General features: G+C 57.0%; 1 protein-coding gene across 1 annotated transcript in view; it reads right to left on the bottom strand.

Annotated features, from left to right (window-relative positions):
• Positions 1-2999: 2999 nt before the first annotated feature.
• The window catches only part of GLIS1 (GLIS family zinc finger 1), a 227066-nt gene continuing 205858 nt past the window's right edge, over positions 3000-24207 (bottom strand). Inside the window, exons 6-11 of the mRNA XM_029229158.1 lie at positions 20817-20927; positions 16610-16742; positions 11620-11776; positions 6643-6821; positions 5977-6144; positions 3000-3527 (exon numbers count right to left, since the gene is read on the bottom strand). Of these exons, the coding sequence (XP_029084991.1) occupies positions 3370-3527; positions 5977-6144; positions 6643-6821; positions 11620-11776; positions 16610-16742; positions 20817-20927 (906 nt within the window). The 3' untranslated portion in view covers positions 3000-3369. The remainder of the gene's footprint in view (positions 3528-5976; positions 6145-6642; positions 6822-11619; positions 11777-16609; positions 16743-20816; positions 20928-24207) is intronic.

Below are 24207 nucleotides of genomic sequence, written 5' to 3'. Positions count from 1 at the left end.
ACGGAGGACAGAGGGACAGGGAGACGGAGGACAGAGGGACAGGGAGATGGAGGACATATGGACAGGGAGACAGAGGACAGACAGGGAGACGAAGGACAGAGAGACAGGGAGATGGAGGACAGACAGGGAGACGGAGGACAGACAGGGAGACGGAGGACAGAAGGACAGGGAGACGGAGGACAGACAGGGAGACAGAGGACAGAGAGACAGGGAGATGGAGGACAGAGGGCCCCAATGGAGACAGAGACCAGGCATAAGGGAGGCAGGCAGTCTCAGCCTGGCCTGGACAAAGGCTAGGGCTGCGGGGCTGCCTGGAGTGGCTGCGCTGGAAGGGGAGCGTGATCACTGTCTCTGCAGGCCTGTGTGTCTGCACTCTGGGTCCTCCTTGAGGGCCCCCAGGCTGACTCAGCTCCACTGCCCTATAGACAGACCCCACAGGGCCCCCAGCCTTGGCCACCCTGGACGGGCTCCCCAAGTGAGAGACACCACGCCCTCCACCTGGCCCGGGTCCTCCCTTGGGAGGGTGGGCAGCAGGCACGCCTCCTCATTAGGGGCGGTAACCCCCATGCCCCCTGTGACGGCGTGACTCCTGCGGCAGAGTCCCTGGCACAGGGTCAGAGCTCAGGAGGGGCCACGGTTCTCCGTGTTTTCTAAATAAGGGATGCAAACAGCACTGGCTGGGAAGGCGCTCAGGTCCAGTCTCCCAGTGGGCCCTGCCTGCTGCTGTGCTCCCCTAGACTTGGAGGGACCCTGCAGGCTTGGGGAATCAGGGCAGAGGATCCCCTGAGGATGCCAAGAGGAGGCGCAGAGGCTCTGAGGAGATCCCAGCAGAGGAGGGGAGCAATCACATTTCTAGCTCATGGTCGCTCATGAAAGCTATGACCTACTGAGCCCTACTGCGTGCCGGCTCTCAGCACCCGCCTGGCCCCCAGCTCACTTGTCTTTTTTCTTTCTTTGTCCTTTGCTTCTCCTGCCTTTGTCTCCTTGTCTCCCTTTCTCTGGCTCTCTGAAATTAAATAGGATCCAACTGCTAGCTCCCTGTGTGTTCTCCTGCTCACGACTCAGCCCTTTTCATTATTAATAGAAATATGTCCTCATTGTACAGCTTAATTCTGCTTGTCTGGAGTGGATTAAGCGCTCACAATGACATGCAGTATTGATTCCTGAGCATCCCTGTTAAAGGAATTTTACCACGACCTAATTAGTTCCATAAAACCAGTGGGGGACGGGACCAGGGGACGAGGGGAGCCTGCGTGGGAGTCAAGAGCCCTGGATCCCCATCCCATAACGCCAGTGCGCTGAGTGACATCATGCCCGTTCCTCCCGATGTCACTGGGGAGGAACTGGCCTGCTCCGGGAGGCTGGAGCTGGGAGAGGAGGTGGGAGCCAGGTCCCCCCGAGTCTTCAAGCGGTCAGAGGTGCACTGGGTGAGAGCATACGCTCTGGAGCCCGAGGCCTAGGTTTGGATCCCAGCTCACCATCTGCTGGCTGTGAGGGCAAGTGACTTAACTTCACCGTCCCTCAGTTTCTGCATCTGTAAAATGGGAGGAACTGTCAGTCCAGCTCTGGCAGGAAGCGGATGGCCCCCTCAGTCTTGGGCAGCTGAGGAGGGTTCAATGAAGGGACTACACGCAAGGCTGTGAGCCGGGTGTCAGGCGAGCAAGAGACAGTGCAGCGTGCTGGCTTCCCTGAGAGTGTGAGCAATCCCCGTGCCAGCCCCTGCCTGAACGCGCAGGCTGGGGCCACGCGAGAGGGCCCCTGACCTTCAGTGGAAGACATAGCCTGCCGGGACCCTCCTTCTTGCCCTCCCTGCCATGCTGTGCTCCTCACTGGCTGCAGCCAGCCGGGAGCCAGCACGAAGGGAGCCCCAGAGATAGGTTGGCCCTGGACACAGGGCAGGCAGAGCGTCTACCTGGGGTGAACGGGCGTCGGCGAGCTGACCCAGGAAGCACACGCAGGCTAACGCAGAGCGGCACTCACAGAGCCCCGTAGATTATGGCGGGGGGGAAGCCAGGCCCGCGTCACAGGTTCTGTCGCCACTTGGTTGGGTGGCCTCTCTGAATCCTAGTTTCCTCTCTTCTTTATAAAGAAGGGGTTGCTGGATCTTTCCATCATGCTCTGTGTAACGCAGCCATGCAGTACGAAGAGGTGTCCCTTTGACCCGGGTTTGAATCCTGGTTGCTCCTCTCACCTAAATGGGGAAAGACCCTCCACAGGGCTGTTTCCCAGAGCCGGGGTGGGGTGGGGTGGGGTGGGGTGGGAGGAGAGCCCTGCACAGAGTAGGTGCTCAGTAAACATGACCTCCCTTGCTTTATTTCACTGCAGCAGTAACGAGGCAGGAATTTTCCCTGAGGATTTGTTTTTAACAAGCTGACCTTCAGGATGACATGGTGAGACACAGGACACTGTTCAGGGCACCTGCATAGGCCTGGGCTGTGGGGAGGGCAGCCGCCTTGTGGGAGCCTTGGTGCCCTCTGAACCGGCCTCCTCTTCCCTCCCTGCTGGGCCACTCAGGGTGGGTGGGGCTCCATGTAAAAAGGATGTTCTCTCCACCCCCACCCGCCTGTAGGGGCCCTGCCTCTGCCCCTTGCCCCCTGGAGGCCGTTCGGGCTCTGTCCCTGGAAGGCCTGCTCTGCCCTCCCCTGGCTTCCCCTGTTTACCCAAAGCCAGTGCCAGAATTGAAGCACGTTTTTCCACCAGCTGAGGAGTCAGTGCAGAGAGCAAAGGTCTGGGTCATACAGGGATTCCAATTTCAGTCCCAGCCTTGGTCTGCTTGTCTGCCAGCGGGGATAAGCCTGCCTTTCACTGATGTCCTGGGACCAGTGCTGGTGTAAGGCCCACAGCACGTGGTGGCGGCCCTGTGATGCGGGCCCCCGTCCCTGCCGAGGGAACCCAGGGACCAAGCTGGGCTCCGCACCTCGGCTCTGTTACACACTCCTCCACTGCTCTCCTGGTCTCGGCCTCTAGGCTGAATCACAAAGCAGAACCGGGCCCCCAAGTCTCATTTCCAGTTTTTAATGTTTTTCTTGTAAAACCAAAAATATAAAACTGGCAGGGGAATGGAAAACGAGTTCTGTACATTTTATATACACGAGGTCTGTGATTTCGAAACCATTGGGGAAACAAAAGGAAGACACAGTCAAGGGATGCCACAGGTCACGGATCCTGAAGGGCACCTCTGAGCACCTGGCTCAGGCTCAGAGGCTCACTCCCGGCCAGTGCTGTGCAGCTGCCGCAGACCAGGCACCCTGCGTTCTGCGGAGCAGTGGCCTGGCTGCTCGGGCTGGGTGCCCCGAAGGTGGGAACAGACGACGGGGTGGGCAAGGGAGCGTCTGCGGTGGAGGTCAGGCAGGTGTGGGAGGCCTTCCTTCAGGTGTCTGTGTAGATGGAGGGGATGTGACTCAGGCAGTGGTCAAAGGCCCCGTTGGGGAAGAAGCCGCAGTCCTCGGGGCCGCTGGACACGACGTCTTCCGATGGCTGTGGTGGCAGCACTGTGGGGCATGGGGCCTCGGCCAGGGCCTCGTAGCCTGTGGGTGTAGGGGAACAGGGTCCAGACTGGAGAACTCAAGGGCCATGCCTTGTCATCTTTTCCCAGCTCCCAGACCCCACCCTCCTGCCCAGGGTCCCTCGTCACGGTGTCCCCTCAGCAGGGTGCTCTGAGACCTCTGCTCTTCCAGATGGGGGAGCTGGTGGGCGGGGCGGGGGCTTGGGAGGAGGCTCCCTAGGCCTTGTACCCCCAAGGGGCCCAGGGCAGTTGGGGAGAGAGGCAAGGGCTGGCGTGGGGCAGTCCGTCACCCAGTGCTGGACTGTGGTGCAGAATGTGGGGAGGAAGGGGAGGTCGAGGTGGGAACATCACAGCTCTAGCCCTCAAGGGCTGGTTTTCTCCTGGCAGAAGGACCCCAGCCCACCGCCACCCTTTCAGGTTCCTCTGCCCCAGCAGACACAAGAAACCCAAAGAAGGGGGCCAGCACTCATTGGGCGTTTACCCAAAGCTCATTTAAATCTTGTCTCACTTAGGCTTCACGACAATCCTGTGAGGTGGGATTCATTCCCATTTTACAGGTGAGAAGACAGAGGCTCAGAGAAGGCAAGCGCCCTGCCCCAGGCCATAGTCAGCAGGGGAGCTGGGATTTGAACCCAGGTCCATCTGGCTCCGAGACACCTGGCTCTTCCATTGGACACACTGTCTCTGGGGTGGGGGCCTGAAACCTAGAAGGGGCCTAGAGAGGTCGTCTTATCCAGTCCCTGCCCTAAGGACTCTGTCCCTGAGCTGCTGTCATGAATTTGTATAACCTGAGACAGATGGGCCTCAGCCTTCCTGTCTGTGCAATGGGATCAGATCAAACTAATCCTGAGGCCCCATGGCCCTACCTTGTTGGTCCGGATTCAATCCTGTGAGTCTGCTCTCAGCCTGGCAGATGAGGTGTGGGCAAGGGCACTGGATGCTGGGCTGCCACCCAGACAGCAAGGGAGAGGGGAGGCCAAAAGAACCCCCTACCCAGATGTGGGGGCATGGAAGCTGCCTCTCGCCGCCCCCCCCCCGCCCAGAGCTATTTATTTCAGGTCTTGCTGCTAAACCAAGAAAATCCCGCCTAGAGTTGGATGGGGCCAGGGGGAGGTTGGGGTGGTGAGAGCTGGGAGCGCTGGAGACGGTGGCGGCAGGTGCCTAATCACGCACCAACCCATGTGCAAGCAGACACGGAACACGCACCCCCGCCCCCCGCGGACCTGTGGTCAGGTTCACATCTGCCTCTCGTGCATGCGTGTGACACATGTCCACTCACAGAGGTATGTACACTGTGCCCGAGCACACAGGCACACACCTGCACACAAGCATGCTCATATGAAATGGCCCAAACATGCTAATACACAACCATGCACACACACGTGTACACACACAGAGGGGAATCACAGGAGGAGGACACACGTGTGCACAGACACGGCATGAACATCAGCACAAGCACGATGTGGAGCACATGTTTGCAGACACAACACACGTGCCACCGAACTCCTTACACATGGGGGGCTCACACTACCGGGAACCCACCGTGCTGGCCCTGCATGCACACGCATGCACATGGCCACAAAGACGTGCCCCACAAACACGTGTAGAAAGAAGACATGCACAGACCCGGAGCGTGTGTGTGAGCAGGAACACACGGGTCCGCACGCAGGTGACCCACAGGTTTGCGTGTGCTCGGCTGTGGCCTTGTCCCTGGTCCTTATCCCTCCACCCCCAGCTGCACACACCCAGAGCTGCCCAAGGGGCCTCCGGGAAGGGTCTCAGGCTCCCCTTTGTCCGGGGACCCACCATCCTGCCCAGGCCTTGCAGCTTCCAGCTAGATCTGAGCCCCGAGGCTGATCTGGGGTGGGCTTGGCTTGGGGACTTCCGGTACCACCCATCTGATGTCCCCGCTCTGACCAGGCATGGCCCTGGGGTCTGACACCTCCACTCGGGCTGTGCGCAGCCCTCCCCTCTCACTGGGTTCTCCACCCCAGCTGGGGGCATTACTCGAGGAAGGTCCAGGGCCCTGAGGGGGACACAGATGCAGCATAAGGAACAAGCACAACCTCTAGGCTCTGTCTTTTCCTACAGTGTGGCCTCTGTGGGCCTCGGTTCCCTCATCTGTTAAATGGGGATCAGTATTTGTCTCATTCTCTGCTGTATTCTCAGGGTTTACAATGGTGCCTGGCACACAGTAGGTGCTCAATAAATATTTAACGGGAAGCATCAGCTAGACGGGGAGCTCCTAGTCTGATTCTTCTCTGTGTGAGAGTGTGGAAGGAACACTGAAGCTGGGGTCAGGCAGCGTGCAAATCCCCACTCTGTGGGGTCCTGGGACCTCCCTGCGCCTTTAGCTCCGCCTCTGTAAAGTGGGGATGACCCTACCTCATGGGGCCGTCCCAAGGCTGTGGGACAATACGCACGAAGCACGCGGCACAGGAATGGAAAGGAGGCATGCAGGCGGGGCTTACCTGTGGCAGGTAAAGGTGCAGTGAGGCCATGGTAGCCATTGGGCCGCAGTGGGTTGAAACCATGGGCCTCCCCGGCCAGTCCGTCCCCACTGGCGGCCTGCTCGGCTGACCGGTAGCAGTCACCATAAGGGAAGCAATTCTGGATGGAGTGGAAACTGCCCTGGTAGCCTGCAGGGGGAGGCAGCGGGGGCTGCATTCAGAGGGAAGATGCCCAGGGAGGGAGCGGACGGTCCCCCACTGTAGTGCTCAGCCCCCCACACTCCTGTGGGCACGGGGGGTGTGAATGAGTGAAGAGAGCCCCAGGGTGGAGGAGGCGCGGGGGGTCCTGCCCCGCATGGGGTTGGGGGAGGTGGTCTGCTTAGGGGGAAGGGACTGTGGGCCCTCCCCCGACTTCCGCTCCGAGAAACCCCATCTCTCACTGTTCCTCCAAGCAGCAGGCCAGTCCCACCCCCAGCCATCAAAGGGAACGCTGTTCCCTTTGATGCCTGGTCGATGGAACAAACTCTTCCTCAGCCCTGCCTCCCGGCTTTTCCCAGTGTGGCCCTCAGTGCCCGCCATCATTCCGAGTACCCACCTGCCACCCCCAGGCCAGTGTCTCCTGCCTCTCGGGCAGCCTGAGTGGAATCGGTGGGTACATATGGAGAGGGCCCCCTGGCCAGAGCTTACCTTGCGGGCTGGGCAGAGGCTGGGGCGGAGGGCTCTGGAAGGGCGGGTAGGGTGGCTTGCTGGGGAGCGTGGGGAAGGACTGGCCCCCTGGAGAATGGCTCTGGGAGGACGGTGGCAGCGGCGGTGGCGCAAGCCCCTTCAGTGGGCTGACCATGGGCGAGAGGAGGCCGGGTCCCAACCTGGAGAGCAGAGACAGCCCTTAGCAGGATGGGCTCTGGGGGATGTGGGGGCCACAGGCATGCCTGCCACTTCTTGTTCCCCTCCAGCAACGGTGAGCTCACTCACTGACCTGTTCTAACTTACAACAGTGCAGTTAGAAGAGGAAGCTTTTATTTCTGATTATGTTCAAACCGGAATTAAAATTTAAAATCCTGTAAGCTTTAGAGTCCAAAGGAACCAGTAAAGAAAAGCTTCTATTTGGTATTTAGGACTGATAGTCAAGACCACTGGTTATAACCACAACAAAACTGTTTAAAACCCCATCTGCTCTCAGTGCCCACGTGACTTTGGGCAAAATGCTTAATGTCTCTGAGCCTTGGTTTCCTCACAGGGTTGCTGTGTTCTCCACCTTGCAACTCCACTGAAACTCTTTACCCAGGGCTAAATACCAGCCACCCCTGCTGGATCCCCATACCCTAACTCTGTGCAAGCCGCTCTGGCCACCAGCAGGATGAGTCCAGGAACAGCCCCACTGAAAGCCGGGGTAGTTTCTCAGCAGGAGAACATTCCAAGGCACTAACAGTCACCATTCACTCATTGAACCTCTGCCTCGCTCCAGACCTTGTGAGACATGTTCACAGATCAGAAAACCAAGGCTCAGAGAGGCTGCCCAAGTTAGTCCCAGCCACACAGCACTGACCCCATAGGTTATGGTGAGGATAAAATTAAGTAAAGCAACGTAGACAAAGCACCCAGTATGATGTCAGATACATTCTCAGCCACACTGTGAATAATCAGCGTTATCATCAAGGTGAAAGGAAGGAAAACTAACGCTTAGATCTGATGTCCAAACTGGCCTCTAGTCCTCTGCATGGTGTACTTTTAGGGACCTTCTGTCTCCATCTCTGGCCATCTCTCCTCCACTTGCACACATCCTGTGATGGGGGACTCACCACCTCCCTTCGTACACAGCCTGAAGGGGTGTAGGCCTCAGCCTGTACTCTCTGGAAGCTCACGTTCTGAAACGAGCCTGCAGCGGCTGAGAGCTGTGCAGCCGCCCTGAGCCCAGCTGAGCCCCAGTGGGCTGTCTAACTAGGCTTCACGTCACTGTACGCCAGGTTCCTTCCTCTTGCCGCCCTCTTAAGCCTCTGAGGTCTGCTCACAGGAACCCAAATGACCCTGGGGTCAGGGAGGCTTGGCTGAAGGCTCACAGCCTATGAAGCATTTATGTGCACTGCAGAAAGAGGACGAGTGTGAGGGCTCAGAGTCTTTATTTTCTTGTTTGCATTAATGGTTATGTTGGACCATTCACGTTAGAATAGCCTATGAACTCAATGTCACAGCTCCAGGTGAAGCTCCAGGTGACCTTTTCAGGCTAGGCATGTTACCCCCGCCCACCCTCCAACACATGAAGAGGTGTGGACAGATCAGTGCCTCTCTCTGAGGGGAGCAGGACTGTCTCAAAACAAGGAAAGATTTGGGGAGAGGTTGGTGGGCTTCATGTCTGTAGCTCTGCAGGGTCCCCACGTGCTCTAACTTGGGCATCCTGCTGTCACTGCCCCTGTGATGACACTGCACTGTCATCATTCCCATGTCCGGGACCCCCACCACTGTGTGAGTATGCCGAAGACAGCAGAAAGGGGCTTCCACGCCGGGTCCCTGGTCCCCAGGCCCAGCATCTAAGGCCCTGGAGGTACGTGTCAGCCTCCGTAAGTTGATGAACTGACGCTCATCAAGACTCCATGAATTAATTGTCATTATCATCAACGTGTATATTTTTAGACCTGTCTCACAGGGCCATCAAGTGGGTCTACAGTTGTGCTCTATAAACCGTGTAGGGCTGTGCACAAGCCATGGGTCCTCGTAACCAGTTCTCTCGGCTGAGGCTGGGTCCACGCGTGGCCAGGAGGGTGGGTCTTCCTCCTTCCAGCCTCCTGGGTGGTACCCTCCTGTCTTATGCCCACCCCATCCTGGCACCCACAGCCCAGTTCTTCCCCGACTTCCTGTCAGTCCCCTCCCCTGGGAGCCCCTGCGGGGAGGGCCAGGCCTGGTCCTCTCAGTTACTCCCTGCTTAGCACCGGGCCTGGCACATAGCAAACAGCTGATAAATACTAACAAATGGGCTTCTGAATCACTCAGCTACAAAATCCAGAGATTAACAGCACTGCAGACTTAAGGAGAACCAGATCCGAAGGGGAAAAAACATGCATTTTCAAAGTTTGTTTCTCCTGTCTCAAACCTGCCATAAATTCCCATTTGCCACCTTCACAGCCAGTGAAATTAAACAGAACACGACTCTCCCCTCAGCAGATGTGAAGGTTGAGGTTATACTGCTCTACCTGAACCCTTTAAAAGGAAAAAAGATCATCTGGAGCTCCTCTTCTGAGTCATGCAAATGATCCCTAAATCAAATATTTTTGCTTCAATTGGAACCTATAAAAATTAATATAAAACCTCACTGGCCTGGCAGACTAGGGCTTCATACCTCGTACAGGGCCGGGGAGAAAAAACCACCCTATTGAGCGTCTTCTCTGAGCCAGGGTAAACAAATCTGGTCATGAAGTCAGGCCCTCTTAGCATATTTTTGAGTGAATCAGATAATTCTGTCAAGCTATTTAACGTCCCAGCAAACCACCAGGGAGCTGCGAGTGGCCTTCCATGTTGACTTTGGCAGGAAGGGGAGGCTGAAGGCCTTCCCCCCTTCCTCGCCTCTTCTCAGGGGCTGAAAAAAGAAACCCATTCAAGCTGGGCTTGGGCCTGGTGTCAGGCGTGAGGGCCTTTCTCTCGGGCAGCCCAGGGGAGCCTGGGCACCTGGCTGGTGGGGATGGCTTGCCCGTTGCTCCTGCAGGTACGGGTGACCGAGCGGGCCTGGGGTCCTGTCTCTGTCCTGTCATCACTCTGCCTCTCGCTGCAGGAATTCTTGATGGGCACTTATGCAGGCGGCAGGGAGGTGACGAATGAGGTGGAGCAGAGTGCACAGGCCTGAGAGGGGAAAGGACTCTGGTTTATTTTTCTTTGGTTGGCGATGTTTTGGGGCTGGCTGTGGGTGAACAGGTGGACTGAGCCAGTGGGTGGGGGACAGGGGGGTAGTGTCCAAGGAACCTGTACCGGGTGACACATACAATGTCAGGCATGTGTAGCTGATCCTCACCACCTTCCTAGAGGAGAGTATTTTAATGCCCATTTTACAGAAGAAGAAACTGAGGCTCGGGGAGGGCTTGGTTTTCTGGGTCCCCCTTTGCACTCCATCATGCTGCCTCTTTGTGGCTCTTCCCCTACTCATAGCCAGTCTACCCTGCTCACCAAGGGGTTCATCTCTGACCAGCCCTCCTCTCCCCACCCAGCCAGAGTGTCCTCAAGTCCTGCTCATTCCATGGCACTCATGTCTTCTGAGCGTTCCTCCTCTCTCCCACAGGTGCTGGCTCAGGCTGCCATCCACCCACCTTGGACGATGCAGTCCAGCCCCACACTGCAGGCTGTGTCTTCTCATCCCCAAACCTGACCTGCTCACTGCTCAACACCCTTCAGACAGAGTCCTGTTACAGGCCCCATGATCTGGCCCTGGTGACCGCTCTCCTGAGCCTATCACCCCACACGAAGGTTCAGGCTTCTCAGAACACACCAAGCTCTCGCCACACCTGCCCACGCTCTGGCTGCTCCTTCCTCCCAATCTCTCCATTCGGCCAGCTCCTACTTAACCTTGGAGGCCCGGCTTAACACCACCTCCAGGAAGCCTTCCCTGACATCCTCCCCCACCACACTGGGTTCTTCTCTGGGCTTCCACAGCCCCTTCTGCTTTCTTCCCTGAGGGCACTTGCCCTGTGTCCTCAATCCCTGTAGGTCTATCACAGGGAGCTTCACCAGGGCTGGCTGGGGGCATCAGTGGCCCCAGCACCAGGCCCAGGGCCCTGCCCTCATCAGGGGCTCAATAACTGGACACTGAATGAACGGATGAGGGAGTAGCAAGAGGAGCCCTGGACAGCGAATTTGGTAATGTACTCAGGCTGGTGGCCCCACGCACAGGCAGGCCACGGCTGCAGCCTTGAGAAGGAGGGGCAGGGGGGGAGGAAGGTGATGGGACCAGGCCTTGGGGGATGAGTTTGATCAAGTCAAACTTGGGGGACAAGTTTTGATCAAGCAAAAGTGGCAGGGAGGGCAGGCGGTAGGGCTGTGAGGCTTCCCTCTGCCCACTTGCAAGGAAAACAGATTTCTGAAGCATTAGGGGCCAGCAATTAGCACATTCCTCGTTTCCAGCCAATTAAATGGCCACAGTGGGAACCACCCTGAATGCAGAAAGAGGCCCCCTCCCTGCAGTGATCCTGCAGAAAGGGCTTCTGGACAGCCCTGGCGGGCCGGCCAACAGTCACAGCTGCATCGGCCAGAAGTGGGGACGAGACCAGGCGGGCCACTCTGGAGTGGGCAGTGGGCAGTCTGCTCACCAAATACACGGTGCAAGCCAAAGAGAAGTCAGGGTGAGGCTCCCAAGGAGGCCTGGCTGTGGAAGCCCAGAATGCAGGGTCGGGTGGGGATGCAGCATCTTCCCAGGGCCGCCCCCCCAGGGAGTGGAAGGGGCACGAGGTGAGGCACCGAGAAGCCCCGTACTGCTATCATCCACCTGGTAGGGTTACTGTGAGGCACTGAGGAAATCGTGCACGGCGAGTATTTGGTACAGAGCGCAGTGCCTGTAGGTGCTGCGTAAATGCTGGCTGTTTTCATTATTAGTAACAACCACTGAGTGTGCGGGACGCCTGCCCTCACCTGCTGCCCGTGCAGGTGCCCACCTGCTGTCCCGGAGGAGGACTGGCTTTCTGTACATACCCATCCCTGGTGCTCTCAGCCGTGGGCAGAGGGGACAGATGGTGGTGGGAACTGGTGGTGGCGTCCAGTGGGTGGTGCCTGGAAGGGACATCGTGCATAGGGGGCAGGATGCTTGATGCGAGCCCGTTATGGGGGGTGATGGAGCCAGGATACACGCCTGCAGGGAAGCAAACAAATATCACTGGGCTTCGGCCACTCCCTAGAGATGGCTGTGGATGCCCCAGAAGCTGTGTGCCTGCGGAGAGAGAAAGACAAGAAGAGAAACCAGCGAAGCTGTATTCATAGAAGGTTAGGGGCCCAAACGGGGGAGATGATGGCCCCACTCTGCTCTGTTCATGCTGTAGCTGAAGGGCTGTGTGCGGGGCTGAGGTCTGTGCTGAGAGCAGAGGTGGACTGACAGGGGCTGTCAGAGGCAGGGGTGGTCGGGCTGTGTGTGTGCACATGTGTGCTTACTGGGGCAGAGGGGTGTTGAATGGAGCAGGCTGCCTCAAACCTCTGGGGCTGTTCTGGGAAAGAAGGGGCTTGCTCTGTGTAGCCCCCGTAGACAGAGACCCTGGAATGAAGAGAAGTTTGAGAGAAGCAGACTCTAGCTCCAGGCCTGGCCGTTCCTTCTAATAGGCAGAGCTGCTGTAGGGTCACAGGCTGCCTTTGGAGAAAATTAACTACCCAATCCCAGAGATGTGCAAGCAGCGCCGGGATGTCTGCTGTGAGGGGTTCTAGAGAGAGGATGACTATGCTAGCTGGATGGCAGGCTGGCCTGGGAGACTTGGGAGAAGGGATACCACAGATGGCTGTGTAGGCCGTACACTGCACAAGGGTCCTGACCGAGGAGAGGTGTCAGCCATGATCTAGTCTCAGATTCTAAACCTCTAGAAGACACCTGCAGGGTGGTACCACCTTTTATCACCTTTTACTCTCAAGGGTCTTACCCTTATTAAGAAGACAGGTGGGCTAATGAATCAAATGGGGGACACTAGTCAGTCCAGGGTCCCAACTGAGGGTCTGAGAGTAGTTACTGAGGCCACTGCTTCCCAAATGCCTTCACCAAGGAACCCCAATTAGAGGGGAGAACGAACCCCAACTCTGGGACTAGAGCCTGAGAAGGTCACAGCAAAGGCTGCAAGTTTTGACATTCCCTATTTCATCTGAAAAAAACAATGAGGCCAATTTTGCACCCCTTCTTTAATCTGGCCATGTTTATTTGAATATTAATAGAAATTGACATCATTTTCCCAGAAATCAGTTCATCAAGTTGATGCCCTGGGAGGACTCTGTGGACCTGGGGGCTGTGCCCCGAGCTGCACTGATGCAGTGTCCACTCTGTCAGCTGTTACATTTCGAATATCACTCTGGTCATCGTGGATCCAGACCCAATGTTCTTAGCACCTCATGAGGACCATCTGAGAACACACCACACTCTTTTCATGGATGCAGTAAAGGAGGAACTTTTACCTTCTTAGGTGGTTCTAAGGCTAGTCCATCCCAGGCCTGCAAGTCAGGGAACTACTACCAGGAACTGAGCAGGACTATGGCAGGGATTGCAAGCTCAATGCCTTAGGTGGCATGGCAGGGAGCAAAGTAAATGAACTGGCAGGGTTTACGGTAGGGGACTGTGGCACCACACAGGTTGTAGACCAAACAGTTTGCAACCCCTGGCCAGGAGTTAGAGCAACAGACGTCCTATGGAAGGGTTACATTAGGTGAAATTCTAATCTGTTATAAACAACAGTTAATTAAGAATATACTATACGTCAAGCTCTTTTTCCACAGTATCAAGTTTAAGCATCTCAGCAACTGTCAATCGGGCAGATAATATGATCTCATTTTAAGATGAAGAAACTCAGTCTTAAGAACTTCAGTGATTTGTCCCAAGTCATGCAATGGGCAGCTAATCAGGCCTCCCAAGTGATACCAAGAGAAAGTCCATTTAGAGCCAGGCCCAGGAAATGGCCTGGGGCTCCAGCTCAGGCTGCAGCCTGGATGTCTGGCTAGGGGGCTCTGGTCCAGGCTTCACTGTGGGCCGGCTGTGAGACCCAGGCTCTGAATGGGCTCTCGGGAGCCTCTGCCTCTCAGCCCCAGTCCCTCCCGCTCCGTCTCGGGGACCTCTGTTCCCATGGGCAACATCCATCGGCCGTCTCCTTCAGCCATACATCCCTCCCAGCTTGGTCAGGAAGGCACAGGAGCGGGTTTCTGTGGATGGGGCCTGGCTCAGCACTGCTCACGGCCTGCTCCGCTCACCGCTCTCTACGGCACCTCCGCACCCGCCTTCTTGAACCCATTTGGGAGTCTGACAGCTGGGAAGGCCTAGAATCCTGATAAATCCTGTTCCCTCTCCCTCAGCCGTGCTGACCTCGTGCTTCTCATGTCCTACTGCCCATCACGTTACCAGGGTCAGCTGAGGGAGGCCTGCCAGGGGTTTCCTGTAAAGAGAGCTGGTCCTCCCTGGTGAGAGACAAGCTAGAGGGAGCTTCCTAGAGTCAGACAAATGAAGATTTGAGGCCGCCCTCACCAGCCTCTCCCTAACCTCACCCCTCTGTTCTGGACTCTTCTGTCCACACTCATCGAATCTGTGCCGCTCCCCCTGCCTTTGCCCTGCCTGGGCCAGGTCCCTCTCTGTACAGCCCCCTGAGGATGAACACACGGTAGGCGGCTGAGTATGTGGACGTGGGGCCCGCCCGTTCTCTCCCCAGAACATACCACTTCAGCCTGTAAAGCAGTGTCATCAATCACCAGCCGTGAGCACTTAACCTCTGGCCCCAACATCTGTTCCCAACCGTGCCTCAGGCATCTATCTGCTGTAGGGTCTGCAGAAGAGCCTGACGGCCGAATCCCAGGGGGACCCAGGCTGGTCCTTTTCTCCCCACTGTGCTGGAAGCAGCTCAAGGACAGGGACTAGAACAGAGCCTGGCACACAGTAGGTGCTCAGTATGGCGAGGTGTAGCACTGGCAGCAGGGAGGCAGCAGACGGTTTGGTTAAGGGCACAGGCTGCAGCCAGATGGCCTGGGTTGAAATTGGCTTCTGCCATTTACTGGTTGTGGAACCTCAGCGGAAAGTTACTTAAGCTCTCAAGGCCTCAGTTTCCTCATCTGGAAAAGAAAAAGCATACGCGCGTGTACTTTCTGAGGCTGGCGTGAGGACTATGTTAGTTAACACACATACGTATAGGCTCTAGAACGGCTCCTGGCAACACACATTCGATAAATGTTGGCTGTTGCATTATTAGGAGATGGATGAGTAAATAGTTACTCTTCTCCTTCACCACGAGACACAAAAATAATGATAAAATTCTCAGTCACATGGGTTCATGTAAGGAATCACATCCACAGTCCCATTTGTTGCCACAGCAGGTGTGGGACGGGGCGGGGAACTGAGGCTCAGGGCAGGGGAGACACCCCTCACGCATTGTCGGAGCAGCCCTGGGCAGGCTTGGTATTACCCCAGTGCCCGTCCCGCCCACGATGCTGCCTCAGTGACTTCACTTCTCATCTGCAGCACGGGCTCACTGGCGACTGGATGAGATGATGCTTGTAAAGTGACCGGCCCAAGCAGGTGCTCAAGAGATGGTTGTTGCTGGTTCCGACTGCTGTCCCTGGGACAAGCCCTGGGATAGCATCTGGGAGAACAGGCTTACAGACTGGATCTGCTGACTTTTCTGGATGACCTTGGGTCAGTCCTTTTCCTGCCCAGACCTGAGTCTTCCCAGGGTAAAAATGATGCAGCTGCAGGACCTCGACCCCAGAGTAGCCATTATTAATCAGTCCCAGCCCTCTTTCCTGCTGAGCCTCAGAATCCTTCTCAACACACAGCTCCAGCCACAGGCAGCTGGCACTTGAGATGCAAACCTTTATCCTTAGACTAGGTCATCCCTAGGGAAGCAGCCATGGCAGATGGGCCCCCTAGCTGGAGGGAGGTGGGTGTGGTCCCTCCTCCATGGACCCATCCTCCTGGGGTGTCCTCACCTTTGTGGACCTGTATGAGCACAGACCCTGTGAAGGGCTACCTAGAGAAAGGGGAAACACCTTCTCTTCCTGAGGTTGTTTGGTAAAGTGCTTTGACACAGTTTTAAATTTGCTGCAACTCTAAGGCTGTGGGGGGAGAATTTTAAAAAACTAGAAAATAAAAAATGTTTAAAATGGTTGGGGTAATTCAAGAAATCCCGAAGGGTGGGAAAAGCTTTCTGCTCTGATACTGTGGTTTCTTCGGGGGTTGGGGAGCGGGTAGAGCACAAGTATTATCAGCTGGAATCCACAGGCCACACTGCCCTTTTCTGGGCTGGATTCCCAAGCATCTAGGAATCCCTGCCAGGGCCTGAGACCTGCTCCATGGCCCGCGGCAGCTGGGAGGGACACACAGCCTGCCTCGGCTGGACCAGAGAGGCTCTGAGTGTCCGGATGGATAGGCTGCCGGGTTCCAGGGGTTTGGCGGGCCCTATCTTATGATGAGCTGGAACTGATTATGGCCAAGCTGCCCACCCTCTCAGAGCCTCGGTTTTCTCCTCTGAAGCAAGGAGTTGTGGTGGGGAGTACATGGGACTTTAAGTTGGGGTCCAGGCCTGAGCCCTGAGGCAGGTCCTGAAGGAAGTGCAGGAGCTGTCTTCGTGAAGGGGAGGGGAGTGGAGGCTGGCACAGTGTGTACAGTGGTTTAGAGGCAAGAGGGAGCATGGGGTGTTCGGGAACTGCATCCAACGTGCCACGGTTGAGGCAGGAGGCCGCCAGGAGTGCCTAGGCCCCATGAAGCCTGGGAGGCCCAGCTGGGAGGAGCCTGGGCTTCATCCCAAGGGCAGTGGGGAGCCACAGAGGAGTGTGAAGGAACATACACCTGGTCAGATAAGCTGCAGAGTCAGTAAGGCCCAAGGAGTGGGTGCCCTCCAGCAGGTCATGCCCACATGGTCCCCGCTGCCCAGAGAGCCTGGCCATCCTCCTGGAGGGCTGGGTACAGGAAGGGGCCCCTCCATGCTGTGCGCCTAGCCCTGCCTCCCTGTTTGCGTACCTGGGAGCAGCTCCTGGCTCAGGGTGCGGCCACCCTTCCCATTGCTGGCAGCCAGCTGTGTGGATGCGTGGAGCTGCTGTAGGGCCAGACACTCGGTCAGGACATCGGCCTCAGCATCAGGGCACATGTGCAGCTGGGGAGTGAGCAGAGAGAGAGAGAGTGTTAGCGCAAGACCACCTGCCCACGGGCAACCCTTGCTTTAGGGAACAGGGCAGGAAGGACAGTGGTCCCAGGGCACGACCCCTCCCTCACTGTACCTCAGTTTCCTCAACTGTCAAATGGAGCTAATTATGTACACAGCTAAGGTTGTGTTAGTTCAGGGCTGAGAAGCAGGTGCTAAGGGAAGATTGAACATGCAAGGGTTTTAATAGGGAGAGTGCCTGTGTGAGAGAAAACAGGGAGAGCTGGGCAGGCTGGGAGAGCCGTCAGACCAAGGGAAGGAGGGAGGGAGAGGAAGCTTCCTCGACTGGGAGCCTAGGTACCAGGGAGTCCTCAGGGAACCAAAGTCTGCTGGGAGTCAGGGGGGTCCAAGTCTCCCAGGAAGGGGTCTGGTCTCACATCCCCGCAGGGCCTGCCGGGCTCGGTCTCTGGCTGGGAGTGCCCGCAGGAGGGGTGGCCTCGGCACAGACGCCGAGAAGGCATCAAAGTGCAGCAGCTGGGGCCTTCCAGGTAGCTGGAGCTCTGTGAGGCCCATTTTCGGGGCTGCTGCCGGGGTGACTGATGCCATGGAGTAAGATACAGGGGGCACGTGCAGTTAAGTGTCTCCTCTCTGGCTCTCCCCTCCCCTGCCCGTAATAAGCAACAATACCCCTCAGGCCAGGCTGCTGTGAGAAGTGAGGAGAGGATGGGCATGAACGCTTGTTGAAGGTGCTGTGTCAAGGGCTGGCTGGCTCCACTGGCGGAGTCCCCCAGGCTCATATGACAGTGGGCTCGCTGGGTCGATACCTGGCCTTGAGGGTGTTGGTTAAGAGTATGCTTGGGTGGGCAAGTCTTTGGCCAACCGCCCTCAGCTGTCCCTAAAGACAGACTTGAGCTCGACACCTCAGACCATCTTCACGTCTCCAGATGGGGCCAGATGGGCACAGGGAGGGGCTGGTTGGGGCCCTCGGGCAATGGGGTGGTGGTGGCATGCACCAGGATGGGAGGGTCCCTTCTCCCAGGGAAATCCCAAAGCTGACCACCATCAGAGTCCTGAAGATTGACTTGTCCAAACCCTCATTTTATCTGGGACAAAACCGACTCAGAGAAGGCAAGAGCCTTGTCGCATGTCACACAGCAGCTGGGAGTCAGCCCTGAGGGTTTTTCTACCCGCTCAGGCCAGCTAGGCCAGCACCCAGGCTTGGGGAAGGCATGCCCAGCCTCCCGATGGGCTCTCGGCTCCCTGACCCAGCAGCTGTTTTCCATGTAAGTTAAGTTTCTGGCAAAAGAGGGCCAAGGCATGTTCTTACAGACCGCAATGTCGATCGGATTAGGAGCAGCGGGAGAGGAGAATTAAGGAAGAAAAGCATTTCTAATTCTCTCTGAAACGCAGCAGGGCTGCCAAAGAGCTGTCATAATACAAGGGTCGCTTTACCCAGAAAGATACATCATCCCCGATGGCTTTTAATGGACGCTTATTGTTGGGAAGTTTGCAGATCTGCGGCCCCAGGTCCCTGGGGCTCAATGCAAGCCAAGCACAGGGCCTGGGAAAACCAGGGCAGGATTCTGGCCCTTGGGCACCAGTCCGCTTGGGACAGAAGCCCCCCTGGCGTGGAGCCTGGGCCATTCCCTGTCGCTGACCAAGCCCTTCAAGCTGAGAGCACTGGAGAGAGCTTGGCCCTGGAAGCAGATGGGTCTGGCACTGTCACTCCCACACTGAACAACTCTGGGGAGATTTGTTACCTCTCTGAGCCTCAGTTTCCACATCTGTAAAATGGGGGGAAAATTGCCCACTTCCTAGTTATACTGAGGGTTATAGTGAGGACTAGATGAGATACAGTCTGTGAAGCACCAGGCTCGTCTCTCCTTTCTCAGGGTGAACATGTGTTCATGGTGAGCTCGTGGCCCATGCTGTGAACATGTCCCTTCTTTGCTCTACTGCTTCCAGGGGATCCCAAGCCTGTCTGTCCCCTCCTCATTGTCTTTGCCACTGAGGCCTGCTTGCTTCTAGCACCTCATCTCTGTATACACCCATCCCACAGACTACAACAGTCTATTTCTCCAGCCTCTAGGCCTTTCTCTGCTTTATTCACGCCGTATCCACAGTTCTGAGAACAGTGCCTGGAGGACAGGAGCTGCTCCATAAATCTCGCCGAACAAATCAATGGGCTCTTCCCCCCTCTGTCCTCCTCTGTCATGCTCATGTCCCCAGATTGGCCCCTGGTGTTTCTCTTCCCCCCACACCCTCCCTGGCACTCAAGCACCCGTGGCCCCGGTGGTCCCCAGGAGATGTGGGTTAAACCCAGCGGCTCACACACTGCCTGTCCAAAACAGAACCTGCTGCTTTCTTCTCCAAACCTGCTTCTTTCTTAGATTCTCTTTCCCGGTGAAGGGGACCACCATCCGTCCGTCCATCCTGCCCCCAAACGTCTGACACTGATGCTCCTTCTGCCAGTCCCCCCACTGCCCAGCCCAGCAGTCGCCAAACCCAATCCCCTCCCACCTTGCCCCAGGTCAGCCCCCACTGTCTCCCCTGCTCCCCAGCAGTGGCCTCCCTGCCTTGAATGTCCCTCCAACCACCTCGACCCATTCATTCTCCACTAGGCCCCAGAGCCATCTTTCAGGGTGACATGTCCCTTTTTTGCTTATAACCCCTCGATGGCACCCCCTGTCCTCAGGACAGCCCAGACTCCTCTGCAGGGCTTTGGGCTGTCCTGTCGCCCTGTCATTCCACCTCCCCTTTGTGTGGCTTGCTGCTCAGCTCCGAGACAGGTAGAGGGCCCACCGGTCCTCGCATAGTGATTTAAGCTTCAGTTCCTCTCTTGCGCACCGTCTTCACCGGCCCAACGCTTACTGCTTCTTCAAGACTTAATGACAACACCCACCGACTTCTGTTCTGAACTTTTACTTTGGCCAAGTGTTGTTCAAAACCCTTGACATAGATTTACTCATTTAATCCTCATGACAACCCTTTAAAGCAAGTCCTCTCTGCCCCATCTGACAGCTGAGGACATGAGGAACAAATGCGCTAAGACACATGCCCGAGGCCATGAGGCTAGTAGCGGTGAGCCCGCAGGCTGGCCAGAGCGCACACCACTGCCCCCACCCCCGGCCCCATGTCACTTCTTCCACGACCCTCCCATTCCCACCCTGACGGGCTAGAGCCCCTTCTCTGTGCCCTGACTCTTCTCTGCACACGTTTACTGCAGTCTTTGTCATATCCCTTTATGTCTGTCTCTCACTGCCAGGTCTCCATTGAAGGTGGGGACCATGGTTTTGTACTTTTCCATCCTTGACGCTTAACATCAAATATTTATAAACAAGCCATGGCCAGTGGGCAGATGGATGAGAGAGGAGCTGGTGGACAGTCTGTGGGTGGATAAATGTCCACTGGCCGAGGGTGAGGAAGTACAGATCTTCCTCAGCTTATAATGGGATCACGTCCCCAATAACCCATTGTAAGTTGAAAATATCACAAGTCAAAAATGCATTTAATACACCTAACCTACCAAACACCATAGCTTAGCCTCACCTACCTTAAATGTGCTCAGAACAATTACACGAACACAAAGCCTATCTTATAATAAAGTGTTGAATAGCTCATATAACATATTGGATACTGTCCTGGAAGTGAAAAACAGAACGGAGGCCTGGGAACAGAATGGCTGTTAGCATATCAGCTGTTCACTCTTGTGGCTGTGCAGCTGACTGGGAGCTGTGGCCACTGCCGCTGCCCAGCATCACAAGAGAGGATCTACTGCACATCGCAGGCCTGGAAAACGATCAAAATTCAAAATTCGAAGTATGCTTTTACTGAATTTGTAAAAATACCATCGTAAAGTTGAACAATTGTTGAACCATCATAAGTCAAACCGTCGTAAGTCGGGGACTGTCTGGACACTTGGGCTGGTGGGAGGCAGATGGAGGGCAAGGGACAGAGGCACCCTTGGATGTGGAAGGCTGAATGCACGCAAGCAGTGTGGCTTGTACCTGCCTTGATGCTGGACGGGCGGCCGGGAGGCCGGGTGGGGGCATCTGCAGAGACGGGCCTGGAACGGAGCCCTCTTACCTTCTTACGCACCTGCTGCTCTTTGGCTGAATGGGCCTTCACGTGCTTGCGGAGGGAGCTGGGGTCTGTGTAGCGCTTGGAGCAGCCAGGGATCTGGCAGGCGTATGGCTTCTGTAACATCAGAGGGCAGAGGTGGGGTGAGTGAGGGTCCACCTGCCAGGCCCGAGGTACCGCTGCATGGCCTGCAGTGGGGGGGGGGGGCGACTGGGCAAGGGGCGGCTGCAGGCTCACACCCTGTCCCTCCCTCTGTGTCCTGGGCCAGGAGGGGTCTGACTCAGCCAGGCCTGCCGATGGGTGCGGGGAAGGTGCCTGGCCTGGCAGTGAAGGAGGGGGTTTGTGTCTCCATTCTACCCTCATGCTGGGACCTCGGGTAAGTCGCCTCCCCTCTCTGAGTCTCACTTTTCTCCTCTGCATAATGGGGCCAACTGAGTCCTAAGGATTCTTTCTTTCAGCTCCAATACTAGCTCGGAGAAAATATACCCTTTGGGGCTCATGGCTGCAGAGAAGCAGCAAGTGGAGAATGAGTAAAGTGAGGTTGTTGCCTTGGAGGAGGGGGATGGGGGCAGGGAGAGGGGGAGAGGGGGAGAGGGGGAGAGGGCGACAGCGCAGGGCAAGGCGGGCGCAAACATGGAGCCAACCTGCACAGTGGCAGGGCCCGGGCTGGGAGCAACTGACCAAAACTTGCCATGGGTCCAGAATCACAGGTCCTTGACCCAACAGTCACAGGAGACCAGAGGGAACTGGATCTCAGACACAGCCCTGGGAGGCTGTGCCTCCATCTGTGCCCTTTGCGTCCCTTCCCCTCAGAGCCCCATCCCTCCTCTAGAACGAATGCATGCCCACCGCCTCCCCTGGTTCCTGTCCAGACCCCACCCTGCTCTCTGTGCCTCCAACCTCCCCTCACACTCACAGCCAGAGGGCCTTTCTCACAGGCCTGGCCATGCTCTCACCTTCTAACCCCCCTTGGCTCCCTGGTGCCCTTGGATACAGCCCACGTCCGGGCACTGAAGGCCCTTTGTGACTTGGGCCCTGCTTGAGTCCTCACCCCTCCCCCTGCCCCTGCACACCCACCGCCCAGCCCTCGTCACCTCCTCTCCAACCTTTCCTCGAGTCTTCTTCCCACTGCCACCTCCCGAGCTTCCACGGGCAGTGCTGTCCACCTGCACTGCTGGATCTGTTCAGTGGTGAGTTTTCCTCAGGGGAGGCTCCCTTCTGATTCATCTCAGGCCTCAGGGTCTGACCCAGGGCAGGGACCCTGTGGCTCTAACTGAATTCTGAGCTCTCTGTAGGGCCCTCCACAAGACCTTGCTTGCGGACTCCAGCTGCTACTTGAAGTCCCTAAGGCGCCCTTTTTGAACACATCTAGTGGCTCCAATTTCTCGGGGCCTTCTGGCCTCCAGCGACTGCAGGGGACGTCATGGGGAGGGGACGTTTGGAGGTGATGCCTATGTCCCCGTCAGACACGCCCACTGGAACTGCCCCCCGAACCTCAAGGCGAGTCAGCCCTGCTGGACCTCATGGGGAGGGAGAAGCAGAAAGAGACGGCCATACCTTGGTGCTGCCACGGAGAGTTGCCAGGTTAAAGAAACGGAGGAGAGCAAAAAGAGAGAGACAGAGCAGTGAGAGGCTTGCCTTGTTGAAAGGAAGGTATGGGCGGGAGGGTGGAAGGCAGGCCTCAGACCTGTCCCCACACAACCACACAGAGACACAGACACAGACCGACACGCTACAGGGTCCCTCTCACACAGGCCTGCTCCCTACCCCAACATACGCACGCGTGCGTGCATGTGCACACACACACACACACACACACACTTTCTCTCATGGGCCCTACCCTGCCCTGCCCCAGGCCCAGTCCCCTGGGGATGCTGATACAAATCCACACGCTTTTGTCAAAAAGCAAACAAACAGAGCTCCGTGTGTGCAGGCACCCTCGCCTGGAAAGAGGGCACAAGGCCCATCTCTGTGTTTGTTTTTCCAGAGCCTGACGTGTGTAGAACATTCCTCTGGCCCAGCTCCCTCATGAGCCCTCAGGAAACCCTGTGGCTGTCCCAAGCAGAAGCCAAGCCCCGGGCCTGGAGTCACCACACCAGCTCCAAAGCCTCATTAATAGCAGGACGCTCACGGCCGTGCTGTGAGCATGGAGCACCTCACAGAGCCCTCCTGATCTGTGCTCAAGACAGCTCCTCACCTGCTGAGTCCCCACAGTGCAGGCCTGTGCTCGGGGCTGGCCACCCACGATCTCCTTTCAGTCTCACACCCACCCCGTGAGAAGCATCCACACTTTGCCGATGAGGGTATCGAGGCTGATGCTTTGCCCAAGATCTCACCGTGAGTGGAGCGCCCATGACACTCTGCTAGGGTGCCCCCTCTCTTCTGCAGCCCTGAAGGGTCCAGGGAAGTGGGCAAAGGAGAGATTATCACCCCCTTCTTCCCTATAAGGAAATGGAGGCCAGGGCAGGATGGTCTGTGGCAGTCGGGACATGAACCCCACATGGAGTGCCTGGGACATGGCAGGATGTAGTCAGCATTCAGTCAGTGAGTCATAGGTCAAGAAAGGAGGGACTCAAGTTTGCTGTGCAGATCCTGTTTCTGGGCTCCACATTTGTCACCTCAGTTGATCCCCTATCCCTCTCATGCGAGGTAGATGTTTGAGGAAACTGAGGCCAGAGAGGATGGGTGGTGGTCCTGGGACCTCTGGGACCAGGTGGAGGGCCAGGGTTAGAACCCAGGCCGGTTGTCTCCAGTCTGTCCCACTGCTTTCCTGCCCACGGAGAGAATCCCATGTTCTCTGGTGCCAGAGGGGAGCTGGGGACACGACTGGGTCCTCTCTGGAAAACAAGGCCCAGCCTGCATGGGGTTGACCCAGTGGGCCTGAGCCTCGGGCGCTGGGAAAGCAAACTAGCCACGGGGGGGTCCGCCTACATGTCTCCATGGGGCTGGAGTACGCGGGGGCTGCGCTTGGTGGTTGCACCTCCCGGGCTTGACCAGGACCTTCTGAGGAGATGCAGGCCTGAGACAACCCTGCGGGCTCATTCTGGGCCTGACCCGACCCAGCCCTCGGAGCTCTGTTCACACACCAAGTTGGGGCCAGAGGCATGTTGCTTTGGGGCTGGGTCCAGGAAGTGCAGTAAGGGGAAGGGAGGAAGGGTATGAGTCAGGGTAGGTGACCCCGAGATGCTGGAGGGACGTCGCCCGGGGGGAGCGGGGTACAGAGAGGCCTGGTGCTGTTGAGGCTGCCTTGTGGCCTCTGGGAGATGTAACCAGGGTGCTGGGGCACAAGCCATGCCTCTCAGGGTTGGGACAGGTGCCAAGGGCCCCAAGGGCTGGGCATGTGAGGAGGTAACAAAGGCAGAGGGATTTGGGAAGAAGATACTTCTTCACTTCATGT

The sequence above is a fragment of the Monodon monoceros genome, unplaced genomic scaffold, assembly GCF_005190385.1.
Source record: "Monodon monoceros isolate NGI ecotype Baffin Bay Population unplaced genomic scaffold, NGI_Narwhal_1 Super_Scaffold_18, whole genome shotgun sequence".
In the NCBI taxonomy this organism is placed as follows: domain Eukaryota; kingdom Metazoa; phylum Chordata; class Mammalia; order Artiodactyla; family Monodontidae; genus Monodon; species Monodon monoceros.
Note: the sequence above shows the minus strand (reverse complement) of the source record. Positions and strands in the feature narration are given on the sequence as shown.